Here is a 14,498-nt window from a genome sequence, read left to right on the forward strand (position 1 = left end):
AGTTGGTTTTAATTGAGTTATTAGCAGGTTGAACAATTTAACGGTTTTCTGTATACCTTTAAAAACATGAAAAAAATAGAATTCTTTAAAACTTTATTTGAGGAGAAATAAATGATGTTTTTATTAACTCCCATCAATAATATTAAATTATTATTATTTTATATAAAATTATTAAAATGATAAAATTAAAGAATATTTTAATAATTTAATTAATATTGAAATCTTTATAATAAATAATTTATCGAAGTGATGTATAATTTCTTAAAATTTTTAACTTTGATAAATGTTTTGTTGAAAATACTTTCATCCCGAATCTTCCTCTCTGTCGCAATCATGATCTTCTTTCTATAGTTATTTGCATGTCTCCCGACTCAAATCTTTCGATGGTAATACATCTGTTAGAGCACACTTAGCAGCTTAATCATCATCCATTAAACCTGCTTTTCTAACACACGCCACTCTATACAAAACGCTTCGTATAATTTTTACAGGGCTTAATCGATAAGTACCTCTTATCTATTTACATTCAAATTTTTGATGAACCCTTGTTATTTTCTTGTGCAAAATCTTCTTTGAAACGATTTTATATCAAATCCCAAGAGATTAAATCCCCAAAATGACAACTTCCTCCCGACTATTCATCCACAAACCACAAACCACTTTGGGCAATTTTGGTATTTCACAATCGACTACAACATTTTATTCACTTTTTTAGAGTGTTTGCCTCAACTTAGCATTGGGGCAGATCTTCACTTCCTTTCAACACCGAATCTAAAGGCTTTATGTGGCAATCAATCCCTTCAAGCTATTTTTTCTTTTCCATAGACCTAGAAACATCACTTTCTCTCTATCTATCGATTCTCTCTCTCTATATCTATATCTATATATACATCTATATATACATCTATGTTAAAACCAAGTAAATTGATCGATCTTGTTTATAATTTCCCAAATTTCGTAAATTTACATATAAAAATAGAACGTTTTAACATCTAATTGCTAATGGGTTTTCGTTGTTATATGTCATGATATATATAACATATATTTATATCGATTCCCTTTTCTGTATTAAGAAATTCCTAGAAGAGTTACTTATATTTTTCAAGAAAAATGAAAACCCTCAAAGTTACTGTGCTTAGTCTTTCTTTCTTTTTTTCTTACGGCAAGCAGTTGAAAACAAAACCCTAAAAAGGGTTCTCTATGAGAACCAATTCGCCGCCTGATTAACCTCTTTCTTTACCTTTCTTGATACATATAACTCGAACAAACCCTCATCACTATCATCACTCTTGTTTCGCCTCATCTTTCTTGCCAACCCCCCTTTTCTTTTTCTGTTATACTCGCTGTTCTTGCAATCTAATGTGAAAAACAGTGAAAATTAGTTGCCAAAATTACGAAATTTTCGTGTCCGGTTTGTATGTTGTTTGATTATTGGGTTTGTTTGTTGTTTGATGATCGAGTATCGTTCGTATAGGTTATAAAAGATTGAGCATGTTTTTGGGGTTTTCTTGATCAAAAGTTTTGATCTTTTACGGTTCTCAAGAACTGATTCTGAGGTGTTTAGATCATAGTGAAGCATAAAGAGTTTAAATTTGTTTTAGGGTTTTAGGGTTTGTCTGTTTTTGTTGTGTGAAGCGATCAAAGATTGGATTTTTATGAGCTAAACCTACAAATTTCTTCGTGTTTTCATCTGGGTAATGATTGTTTAGATTATAATTCGTCTTTTCTTTATCTGGGTATTTTTCTTAATAGTTTTATAGGTTTAATTGGGGAATGAGCAGATAGTTTCATCTGTGGATATGTTGTCTGAATTGGGTAGGAGACCGATGATCCGCCGAGCCGCTGGAGGTGGCGGGAATGATGGTTCATTTGGGGACGAATTGGAGAAAGAGATCGGGTTATTGCTTCATGAACAAAAGCGGGAGGCCGATGATCACGAAAAGGAGCTAAATATGTATAGAAGTGGCTCAGCTCCACCTACTGTAGAGGGTTCTTTGAGTGCAGTTGGTGGTTTATTTGCTAATAACAATGGGAGTAGTAATAATTTAGCATTTTCAGAGATCGCTGGCGGCAATGGGTTTACGTCTGAAGAAGAACTTAGGGCTGATCCTGCTTATTTGTCTTACTATTACTCAAATGTCAATCTAAACCCTAGGTTGCCGCCACCATTGTTGTCGAAAGAAGATTGGCGGTTTACCCAAAGATTGCAGGGCGGTGGTGGGGTGGGTTTAGGCGGGATTGGAGATAGGAGGAAAGCCAACTGGGCTGATGGTGGCGGTGGCGGAGGCGGTGGTGGGGCTGGTGGAGGAGGAGGTGGTGTGTCTCTTTTTTCTATGCCGCCTGGTTTTAACTCAAAGAAACAAGAGGCTGAGAGTTCTGAGGGGGAGAAGCTTAAGGTTTCAGCTGAATGGGGTGGCGATGGATTAATCGGTCTGCCTGGTTTAGGGCTAGGCAGCAAACAGAAGAGCCTCGCCGAGATTTTTCAGGTAATTTTAGGCTTTTTTTTGCTTCAATTTCTACGTATTTTATAGAACTCCAACTTGAATTTTATATCGTGTGGTTGAAATTGAAAAACATTGTTTAATGTCATTAGATTATGATCAAGTTGTTATTAGTTCTGTAGTTATAAATGTGTGATGCAAGTTTTCAAGATTTAGTCGATCAACATAAATGCAATAGGTGGCTCAGTTGCTCATAATGTCGATATTGTGGTCTATTTGGCTACTGATAAACTAGCTGTTGGCTGATAAGCTAGTGGCTAATAATCTAACTGTTAGCTGAATAGCTAGCGACTAATAAGCTAGCTGTTTGCTGAAATGCTAACGACTAATAAGCTAGTGTTTCAGCTAATAAGCTAGCCGTTAGCTGAAAAGCTGGCGGCTAATAAGCTAGCTGTTAGCAGAAAAGCTAGCGGCTAATAAGCTAACCTTTAGCTGATAAACTAGTTATGTTTGGTAAAAACTAACTGATAAGCAAATTGATACTGTAAACTAGTTATCCAATCAACAATCATTCCCATTGTTAGGATCACAAACACATGTAATAGCAAATTGCAAGAATGTTGATCATAAATTTGCCGACATCCATCGCCCTTTGCTAGGACTTCATTGATCTCCCGTGGTTTCTGTACGAAAACAAAGCAATTGGTTTCCTCTTATAATAGGAATCAAGATGGATAGAAAAACCGTTTTTCTAAATAAATATAGTGCAAAATAGGCTTCATATGCATACCCCGTTTGCCATTATTAGCAAGTGATGGCATATAAAAAGTACTCCTTTCGTTCAAAGACAAATGTCTACTCTTTTGGGGTAGAGGTCAGGTCTGCATACATCTTGCTCTCCCCAGATCCTACCTCCGGGTGGGATATTTTGGGTTTTTAATTTATTTAATATTCTTTCTTTTCGTGCTTGTTTGACCGTATGTTTGTCTTTATTCCTTCCACCTGTTTGTACACACTCTTGCACAAGTCGGAGTCCTTATGGAATCAATCAGCCGCTCTACTCTTTTGGGGTAGAGGTCAGGTCTGCGGACATCTTACCCTTACTAGACCCTACCTTTGGGTTCGGGTGAGATATACTGGTTTGGTTTGGTTTGTATTTTTGCTATGATGGTGAATGAGGTGGACTGAGCGTGTAGCATTTGCAGGATGATTTGAGCCGTTCGACTCCAGTTTCCGGACATCCGTCTAGACCAGCTAGCCGTAACGCTTTCGAAAACAATGATGACACCCTAGGTCCCGCCGAGGCTATGCTAAAGAGTTCCTCGGCAGCCCAACACAGCAATGGCCTGCCGACATCATACTCTTATGCCGCCGCTTTGGCTGCTTCTTTATCAAGAAGTGGAACTCCCGACCCCCAACACATTGCCAGGGTTCCTAGTCCGGTTCCCACTCCTATTGGTGGCGGGAGAGTCAACTCTATGGAGAAGAGGAATCTAAACGGTCCAAATCTCTTTAATGGCGGCTCTTCTCACTCGAAAGAGTCGGCGGATCTCGTGACGGCATTGTCCGGCATGAACTTGTCGAATGAAGTCATGGGGGAAGGCAAGAATCCGACTCATTTTGATCAAAATACGGATTATAATGATGGTTATTTATCTAATGTGTCAAATAGCCATTCGGGTGCTTCTAATAACTTATATGTTGATGGATCATCTAATAACTTTTATGGTGGCTGGGATCCATCTTATTCGAACTATGGCACAAGCGGGTACTCCATGAATTCACCACAAATGATGTCCAGTCAAGGAGGCAGTTTGAATCTGCCGCCACTTTTTGAGAATGCCGCTGCTGCCGCCATGGGTTTCCCTGGAATGGAATCAAGATTTGCATTGGAATCACAAAGCCTGAGCCGGATGGGGAGCCAGATGTCTGGAAATGCACCTTTCGTTGACCCGATGTATCTTCAGTACCTCAGAACCACCGAATATGCAGCGGCAGCCGCCCAGATAGCGGCGCTCAATGATCCAACTGCCGATAGGAACAGTTATCTGGGAAATTCGTACACGGATTTGCTTCAGAAAGCGTATCTTGGATCTTTATCTTCACCACAGAAATCACAATATGGTGGTCAATTCGGTGGAAAGTCCGCTAGTCCAAACCACCATGGTTATTATGGGAATCCTGGTTTTGGAATGGGATTATCGTATCCTGGAAGCCCATTGGTTAGCCCGGTTCCTAACTCCCCTCGTGGGCCGGGAAGCCCGATAAGGCTCGGTGAAGTCAATGCACGATTCTCCCCTCAAATGAGAAACTTAGGTGGTGGTGCTGGTGGTGTTATGGGGCCTTGGCATCTAGAGGGCGGCGATAACAGCTTTGCATCTTCTTTGCTTGAAGAGTTTAAGAGCAATAAAACCAAGTCCTTCGAGCTTTCGGAAATCACGGGCCACGTTGTAGAGTTCAGGTAACGATCCCCGTACTTTTTCTTGTTGAAATGTTACACATCACCAAGAATTTTACACTTGAATTGATCTTATTTTCGATGATCAGTGCGGATCAGTATGGGAGCCGTTTCATTCAACAGAAACTCGAAACCGCCACTACCGAAGAAAAAAACATGGTTTTCCAAGAAATCTTTCCTCAAGCTCTTACCCTGATGACTGATGTCTTCGGGAATTACGTGATTCAGAAGGTATTTTATCGTGAAGATCATTTTCGTTTTCATTTCGAGGGTCCGATAAGACCTTTAAATGGAGTCGAAAGTCCCATTTTTTGATTGATTGCTGTAATTCCAGTTCTTTGAGCATGGAATGCCAACCCAAAGAAGAGAGTTGGCTGGAAAGCTTTTAGGCCATGTGTTGACACTCAGCCTTCAAATGTACGGCTGCCGTGTAATCCAAAAGGTAAAAACATCGTTTTGAATCGGTTACTTTTAAAAATATTGTCGTAAATCGGTAAAAGGTTGTTATTCTTCATGGCGTCTTCTAAAGTTTGAGTTTTCAGGCAATTGAAGTGGTTGATTTGGACCAAAAGATCAAAATGGTTGAAGAGCTCGATGGTCATATCATGAGATGCGTACGCGATCAGAATGGGAACCACGTTATTCAGAAGTGTATCGAATGTGTTCCTGAAGAACATATTCAGTTTATCATTACGACTTTCTTTGATCAAGTCGTGACACTTTCTACTCATCCATATGGATGTCGGGTTATCCAGGTTGATAGTTTGTTCTTTCAATTTCCGTCTTAGGATATGGTAATTGGCTGATAAGCTAGCTGTTGGCTGATAAGCTAGCTGTTGGCTGATAGGCTAGCTGTTGAGTTGGCCGATAATCCAGTTGTTGATGTTTGAAAAACTGGCTCATAAGCTAGATGTTTGCTGATAAGCTGAAAAGCTACATGTTGTATTGGTCGATAAGCTAGATATTGGCTAATAGGCTGAAAAGCTAGATGTTGTGTTGGCCGATAAGCTAGATGTTGGCTTGTGTTGGCCGATAAGCTAGATGTTGGCTAATAAGCTGAAGAGCTAGACGTTGTGTTGGCCAATAGGCTAGCCGTCTGCTGATAGCTGAAAAAGCTAGATGTTGTGTTGGCCGATAAACTAGCCGTTGGCTGATAAGCTAGCATTTAGCTTTCTTTGGTAAAAACTAGCTGAAAAGCTAGTTGTTGGCTAATAAGCTAGCTTTTAGTCTTGTTGGTAAACACTAGCTGATAAGCTAGATGACAAATTGAGAACGACCTAAAAGGATGTGTTGAATAATTAATTGGAAAAGTATAAGGTGCATATGCGGAAAAAGTGAAAAATGCCCCTCAATAACCAAACGGGCTTTTTTCAATAAGCTGAAAAATAAGCTAGCTTATGGTTGCCAAACATGACCTTACCGTTCCAAGAAAATAACGGAAATTATAATGGGTCATTTTATCTTGTTGCAGAGGGTACTCGAGCACTGTGAGGATCAAGAAACGCAAACTAAGGTGATGAACGAGATTCTAGCTTGTGTAAGCATGCTTGCACAAGATCAGTACGGAAATTATGTCGTACAGGTATGGATTACAAAATAGTTTGTATTTGATTTCAATGATGTTTATCATATAAATTTGTCTTCTTGAATACTCTTCGCGGTAGAGGTCGGATCTCAGTACATCATACCTCTGGACCCCACTTTCGGGTGGGATATCGGACTTGTTTGTTTCTGTTTGGTTTTAAAGTGGTCTTCTTGAAACAGCATGTATTGGAACACGGAAAGCCGAATGAGCGTTCTATAATAATCCACGAGTTAGCCGGAAAGATTGTTCAGATGAGTCAACAGAAGTTTGCATCCAATGTTGTTGAGAAATGTTTGACTTTTGGCGATGCAAGTGAACGCCAACTCCTTGTGAACGAGATGCTTGGTACCACTGATGAAAATGAGCCCCTTCAGGTTGGTAACTCTCCAAAAAACGAACCATATGCAATGAATATCTCAAACCCGTCAAAACCTTGTTGCCATTGATTATCGAGTACAAGACGAGTGGGCTCGTCTAGAAACTTGATACTCGTTTGACCTTTGGTAGCTTTACAAGCCTAAATGAGCTGAATCCACTAAGCCTACATACAAACCACAAAGCAATTTTTATTATTTTGATCATTGGCCTTAGCCCGTTGAGGACTTCATAGTCAATACAACAAAACCAACTTTATAGACATTAAATATGTCTAAATGTACTAATAGACTGCTTTATGAGACTTCTGTTTATAGGACCAAACAATTGTGCGTCTTGTGTAAAGATGTCGTGTCAGTCATAGATGCCGTGTCTTTGGAAAATTCTGTTTCAAATGGGTCGTTTTGATGATATATTTGTTACTCAGGCGATGATGAAAGATCAATTTGCGAATTATGTTGTGCAAAAAGTACTGGAAACTTGCAGTGATCAAGAACGCGAGCACATACTGTCGAGAATCAAAGTTCATCTGAATGCACTCAAGAAATACACCTACGGAAAACACATAGTTGCTCGTGTAGAGAAACTTGTTGCTGCTGGGGGTACGTATTATTCACTTCAATCTCTATCTCTGCCTCTGTATAACGTGAAAGACTCGAATTTTTACGGTCTTCATATGTTGCTTGACTTTCAAAAAGTCATACGTTGACCAATCCAATCGAATGTGAAAGACTCGTACTTTTTCGGTCTTCACAAGAAATACCTAGGGGTAGAGGTATCATACCCTCCCCTGACCTACCTTCGGGTGGGATATATTGAATAAGTTTGATTTTGGGTTTGTTTGCTAGCGGCTTAATGAGCTTCATGAGACCTGCAGCTTATTCGGTCAGTTGTACATGATTGTTTAGTAATGGCTTAATGATATAGAAAATGACTTGTTCAGTAAGCTTCTTTTTTTCTGGGGGGAGCTTTTTGCAGAAAGCCAAGTTTTTTATAAGCATTCCCCTCCTAATTGAAACACACTTCTTGTGTCTATTAAAAAACCCTCCAAGACAAAAACTTTTCCAATCTATACAAACAGATTAATCCACAAAGATGGCTCTATCCATACATAATTTAATGAAAAACCAACCAAACAGCCCTTTTATCTTATCTATCTACCCTTAGCGGCAGAGGTATGGTCCACCTACATCTTACCCTTCCTAGACCCTACCTCCGAGTGAGATATATTGGATACGTTGGTTTTGGTTTTATCTGAACTTTTTGAGCGAAATGTTTCATATTTCTTGACGGATATGTGGGTATCGGGTAAAAAAGGTGGTTGTTCGGCTGATATTTTGTTGTATTTTTTGTTGACGATTGTAGAAAGGAGAGTTGCTGCCCAGTCGTCGTTATCACACGCTGGTTAGGAGGCGTAGGAAGAGTTGTACAGCTAACCGATGCTAGTTTGAGCTACCCCTTTCTCTCAAAACGGTCAGTGCCAAATGAAATTTACTTGTACTAGAAGAAGAAACAAACTGTAAATGCTGTAGTAGTTTTTAAGATTTATACGTAGTCGAGTCGAGTCGAGGCTTGGTTGTTTCAGCAAACGACACGGGTTTTCTTTGAGAGGGTGTAAAAACGACACTAGTTTTGTTATGTTATTACGACATGTGACTGTACAAAAACGTTGCTCGTTGTTGATGTTTGTAGGCAGAGTCGGATTGTCGTTCTTATGTATTTAAACAACTTTCTTATGCAAAAATGTCTCTTTGAATCTTTCGTGCCTGTTGATCTACAGCGATCTATGCGTTCTGGTTCTTTCATTTCTTGTATATCGTATGTGCATTCGTTGTATGTTCTTTTTGCATTCTGGGCATGTTCGTTGTTGCTAGTAGTCGACTATTTGCACTCGGTCTTGTCTTACAGAACGACGTTTGGTGTCATTACGCACTTGTAAAGCCACATTTGGGAACCATAAGCTAGTTTGGTTTTTTAAGTTTATTGAAAAATCACGTGCCTTTGCAATTTGCATGCCATTGAGATCGAAACTCATTATTGGTTAAAAAAATCCGGCCTTTTTGGCGGATTTACGTCCGAAAACACGTTGGATACGCGTTACGTGCACCAAAACTTGCAAAAAGAACCCAAATCCTACGGGTTGATGTGATTTAACAGAATACATTTGTGTTCTAAGACTCGAATCCGCAGCTTAGGATGAACAAGAATTATAATTTGTTTTATGTCGAAAATTTTCTACAATCTACAAATCATCATAATTATCGTCGTTGATCTTCTGTCCGAATCCTTTCGGCCCGGCTCGTGATCTGACCCTCTTCTTCTTCCCACCTCTCTTTGCTTTCTCTGCTTCTTCTTTCTCAAACTTATCTTTCTCCCTTTTCTGCAAATAATCTGTTACAGCTATGTAGACAACCTGAAAACACACACACACACACACACATCAACCCACATTTCAAATCATTTAAAAAGATGCACAAATTGGTTCAATTGAAAACTTAAGTTCAGTTGTGAACCGGGGAACAAAGAACAAGGCGTCACATGACTTATACATTCACGGGTTATTCATTATGAATGAGGTATTCATTCATATGAATGATTCATATATTATTCATGATGAATATGGACAATCAAGGACACTTGTCAACCTCTCATTTGCCCTCTCTTGCCGGTTCATAACCGAAAAAAGGTTTTTGCAATTGGACTTTTCTCTTCACCTCAAAATCATACTAAATTTGTTGTAGAAACTTGAAAGAATGATGTACAATTGGATGAACATTTACAACCATCAGAAACTGTACAGTGTTGACTTTTTGAAGTCAAATATGTGAAGTTGGAAACTCAAGGTTGATGCTAGTTTTGCTATAGATTTGACCCACCTTTTCTCCTTGTAATGCTTCATTACGAAATGTGTTGGGGATGTGAAGTTTCTGAAAATCTTGTAAGAAATGAGATTGAATTTTGAAAACGAAAATTAGTCAGTTTGACTTCAAAGTTAGACCAATCTTTTTCTTGGCTGAAAGCTTCAGCATTGTGATAACAATGGCGTTTTGAGCATGAATTTTGTAACCGAAAATCAGCCCTTTTGAACTCAAGCGAGACCCACCATTTTTATTGGATGAAAAGTTCACAATTGCGATAGAAGTTAATCCAACGAGGGTTTACAGTACCTTACCCCAATTGTGAGAACCGATAAGCCAACAAAAGCAATGAAAAGAAGAACTGAAATGACGACGGAGACTCCATCACCGTTATCGGCGGCGACGGCGGCCACAATCTTATCGGAATTCTCAGCCGGGCTTGCTTCTGAAAGCAGAAAAATCCCATTTGGGGTGGCGGAAACTGGGCGGTTTCCGGTGGTGCGTGGAAGAATTATACGGTGGCGGATGAAATTGGTTGTGGGTGGTGAAAGAATCGAAAGGGAAGATCGATTTGGGGATTTGATGGCATGATATTTGAAACTTTCAGGTGCTGGGAATGGTGGAAGAGATATAGTTGCAATGGTTACCACCATTGTTGAATCTGAAGCTTCTCTGCACCACACGAATAAAGTTTTGAAGGGGGTAACGTCGGCCCCAACTGGTGAATCATGGGTCGGGTTTGAGCCAATGGGTTCCACAATAGGATCCGTTGTTCAAATTGCAAAATTGGGTTTCGACCCAAAAAACCAAATGAGTGAACCCCAGACGGAATCAAATGAGACTCGATATATTTAAGTTAAAAAAGTTTGATTTTCCGGTGAGAATGAGAGTTAAGGTGAGATTCGTAATCTTAAATACATATTAGGATGCATCGAGATGTACCATATCAATTCCCGTATCAAATACGATTCATGGTTGGGTTTGGAATTAAAGGTGATCAAGGGTGCAGATCTCTTTTTACGTTTCTCAACTTAACTCTATTTTTCACGCAATACTTCACCTTTTTAGTTAAATTCTTGGTTTTGTATTTTAAAAAAAATAGTTTTTGGTTCTATATTTGTTCAAAAATTGATATCAATTCGGTTTAATACTTAAATCAAATTGGAATTTTTGCTTTTCAAATTGGAACTGACATAAGTTTTAGGGGCCGTTTACCAAACACTTATTCGGTAAGCGCTTACTGGTAAATTCAACACTATCATTTAATTACCGGATAAGTTTCTAGTCCACCAAAACGGTATCGTATGCAACAATTTACCTGGTAAACGTTTACCATGGTAAGAGTCATCGTCTTCACTTACCGGGTAAGACTCTTGGTCCTTGTCTCGCTCTTATCGGGTAAGATTATGATCCTTACCATATTTATCCGGTAAAGTAAAATAACTTGGTGTTCATTTACCCGAGTAAGCGTTTGGTAAACAGCCTCTTAGATGTGTATTCTTTAAATAATAAAGAGTGAATTACATTTTTGATCCCTTGTTTATGGCTGTTTTTTGATGGGACGATGCATGGGAGATTCACACAATTTGTGGAGGTTACAGTTACGCGCACTTGTATGGTCTGGAGAGGCTTACTTATCTTATAGTTTAGCGGCTCTCTCGCTGAGACATAAATCTATCTGGATAGATTTCTCGAGATATTTTCTTTGTGGGTTTTTAGCATCCTATTTTTTGTTTCATAGCATTTGATGAGCAAAATGCATCGATATTAAAATCTGTCGTTTATGTTATATTTTACTGATAACAAGTCGAATAGAAATATTCAAAAAGTTGGTTATGAAAACCGCTTTCATATTTTGATTCAATTTTTAATTTGTGTAATATATTTTTAAAACCTTAATTTTTGATATATCAGATGTGATATATCAAATGTTTATATACTTAATTTACTTCTGAAAAATATAAGATATTTTTATCTGATTGTTATTTTATGCAACGTCCTTTGATACAGACATTTAAAATATCACATGAGGTTTTAAAAATATATAAAAAAAAGAAATTTATTAAAATAGTCATTTTTCAGGGTTGGTTTCGTATCATAGTCATTTTCTCTCCAAGTTTACCAAAATATCCACAGGTCCGTAAAACCCACGTCCGTAATTGCGGACCCAGCTAAAAATAAAAAAACTTACACTTTCTATCCCTATCCGCAAAAAAATTACATTTCTCACTCAGATCCGTAATTCTTTTACATTTTTTACCCAGGTCCGCAAAGAAAAGTTAAAATTGCGGACCTACAACTATTTTAATAAACCTTATAAAGAAATGACTAAAAGATGAAATCAACAGATAAAATGACTATTTTAATTAATTTTCAGAAAAAATTGTACAACCTCCTGAAAGCCAGAGTCCTCAAACATCAAAAGTAAATCCAAACGTATTTTATTGAGTAAATTACATAGCCACAACGACCATCTTGTAATTTAAAAACTGTAGAAACAAAAAATGATTTCCAACAAACCGTAGGGACCAAATTTGTAGTCTACTCTAATTTATAAGTAACGTTCAGGTTTCGATAAATAATTTTGATACATAAATCCTTATGTCGAGGTCAGCTCAATTGACAATAAGATTTGAGCCTTTGATCTTCTGAAGATTTTTCAGGTTGTTTTCTTGGTAGATTAGTTGAGATGTACGCAAGCTGATCCAAATTCCCAGACACCGATGGTTACATAACAATAAAAACCTATTCAAATTAAACGAACCCAGTAAATCACACATTAAAGTAGGGTTTGGGAAGGATAATGCATAAGCAATCTTTTCCTCGGAGAAGTTGTTTCTGTAGAGACTCGACTTGTGAAAGCCCAAAACAACAGACTAACGCTAACCAGTAACTTCTAAATCAACTTAAAATCATCGTAGAAGTGATTAGTAGCCCACAACTTGCCTTGTGAGAAACAGATTCTGCTTTTCATCAATGTAAGACAAGTTGTCACATGTTTAATCCCTCTGGGACGAAGTTCTCTTGTTCTTTAAGAAAAAAATAATGCCGATATAGTCTTCTGGGTAACAGGCCGGGTATTAGATTTTGTTACGATTACATGATGTTTAGACTTGATCGTACTGTAGAATATGTACGGACATCTGTAAAAGCCATACAAGTAGTTAGCAAGAAGAGAGTGACACGATATATACAATTTACTTGATGCAACTCCAAGTGTAAATAATATGACTCGAATGTCATGCATTAATATAGTTATTGACTTGTAACAGATTGAAAAAACCAAATCAGATAAAACTAATTCAGTATATCTCATTCAGAGGTGGTAGAAGATATAAGTAGACTTAACTCCTACTATTCTACTCAAAATCGAAATAACATAGATTTACGGACAAAAAATGTCGAGTACAATGGTTCAAGAAATCCACAAGGATTTTGGCGTATTGGTTGAGTCCAGAGGTATGTTGTAGGACTTAACTCCTTTGAAGGTTCATCCAAAGAAGTTGGAAATGTGAGGAGAAAACTACAAGAGTGGTGTCTGATTGGTTTGAGCTTGACTCCAAAAATCAAAAGTATCAAGAGGTTTCATGTTCAAATCAAAAGGAGGAATAAACATTCCCTTGTGGTTATGGAAGTTCAAATGCGGTGACTCCGGGCTATCTGCAAAACAGGTGGTCGTCCTATAATTAGTCGGCTCACATAACAAGTTGGATATCTAGATTAATAAAAAAAATTGTAAAAGAGAAATTCAAATGATCCCATCAGTATTCTACATTATGTCATTATGGCCTGGCTTAATTTTATAATCTATGAGAGTGTAACTACACTCTTCATCACTCCATACTCTCTTATGAACAACAATAACCCCCAAAGGATATATATAATATAAAAGCTTTACTTTATAAATCACGTTATTTTTAAATCATATTATTTTACAAATCGTATAAACCTCATTCAAACCAATCATAATATTTCATTTTGTTCATTTTTTTGTTATTATAAGAGGTTGGTTAATCATTTTTATTGTAGATGGTGTTAATCATTGATATTATCATCTTCATTATATTAATTTTAGAGAAATACATGAAACAATTTCATTAAAATTTTATAAGTACTATATGAAACAATTTCATAACTGTATAAGAAATAATTTCATAACTGTATATGAAACAACTTTATCAGAAAAATGTATTATATGAAACTATTTTATAAGATTAAACAATTTTATGAAATTTTTTTCATAGGATTAAATAATGATTTTTTTTTATTAATTTTAAAATTACAATTCATGCTCTTATAGTTTATCAATTTGTTTTACATCCCCTGTTTTTTCATTTTTCGTTTTATATCTTTATCCCATTAACATACATAATCGTATATTAACTAACATACGTTAAAAATACGTTCTAATTTTAACAAGTTACACCATTATAATCGTCTCGTCAATACCTTCGAAATGAGCCAAATATTGAATATTTTGTTATTTAATTATATTATTATATCATATATATATATATATATATATATATATATATATATACTATGAAATAATATTCTTAATACTCATACTTTATACTCTTATAGTTAATTATGTAATTTATGATCTGTCTCTTTGTTTTTTCATTTTTCGTTTTACATTCTTATCATCTTGACATACATATTCGTACATTAACTAAAATACGTTTTTATTTTAACAAGTTACATCATTATAAATCGTCTCGTCAATATCTTCGAAATAAACTCAATACTGAATATTTTTTGATTTAGTTATATTATTATAT

The 14,498-nt window shown here is 36.9% G+C and overlaps 2 protein-coding genes across 4 annotated transcripts; one reads left to right on the plus strand and one right to left on the minus strand.

Annotated features, from left to right (window-relative positions):
- Window positions 1-1,061: 1,061 nt before the first annotated feature.
- Window positions 1,062-8,620, plus strand: LOC112512495 (pumilio homolog 1-like). 3 transcript variants are annotated; one of them, XM_025118486.1, is made up of 10 exons: window positions 1,062-1,694; window positions 1,782-2,486; window positions 3,647-4,902; window positions 4,989-5,130; window positions 5,234-5,341; window positions 5,442-5,654; window positions 6,371-6,481; window positions 6,664-6,858; window positions 7,287-7,461; window positions 8,225-8,620. In XM_025118486.1, exons 2-10 carry the CDS (start codon window positions 1,800-1,802, stop codon window positions 8,266-8,268), a joined length of 2,931 nt encoding a protein of 976 aa, XP_024974254.1. In that variant the 5' UTR covers window positions 1,062-1,694; window positions 1,782-1,799; the 3' UTR covers window positions 8,269-8,620. The 3 variants fall into 3 exon arrangements, with proteins under 3 accessions (XP_024974254.1, XP_024974256.1, XP_024974257.1); XM_025118488.1 differs by having other exon boundaries at window positions 1,820-2,486; XM_025118489.1 differs by lacking the exons at window positions 6,371-6,481; window positions 6,664-6,858; window positions 7,287-7,461; window positions 8,225-8,620 and adding an exon at window positions 5,747-6,364 and having other exon boundaries at window positions 1,062-2,486; window positions 5,442-5,708.
- Window positions 8,621-8,972: 352 nt separating this feature from the next.
- Window positions 8,973-10,399, minus strand: LOC112513237. Its single transcript, XM_025119443.1, has 2 exons — window positions 10,032-10,399; window positions 8,973-9,272 (listed from the first exon to the last, which is right to left on the minus strand). Exons 1-2 carry the CDS (start codon window positions 10,368-10,370, stop codon window positions 9,102-9,104), a joined length of 510 nt encoding a protein of 169 aa, XP_024975211.1. The 5' UTR covers window positions 10,371-10,399; the 3' UTR covers window positions 8,973-9,101.
- Window positions 10,400-14,498: the final 4,099 nt, after the last annotated feature.

Source organism: Cynara cardunculus, assembly GCF_001531365.2.
Source record: "Cynara cardunculus var. scolymus isolate 2C chromosome LG 5, CcrdV1, whole genome shotgun sequence".
NCBI lineage: Eukaryota > Viridiplantae > Streptophyta > Magnoliopsida > Asterales > Asteraceae > Cynara > Cynara cardunculus.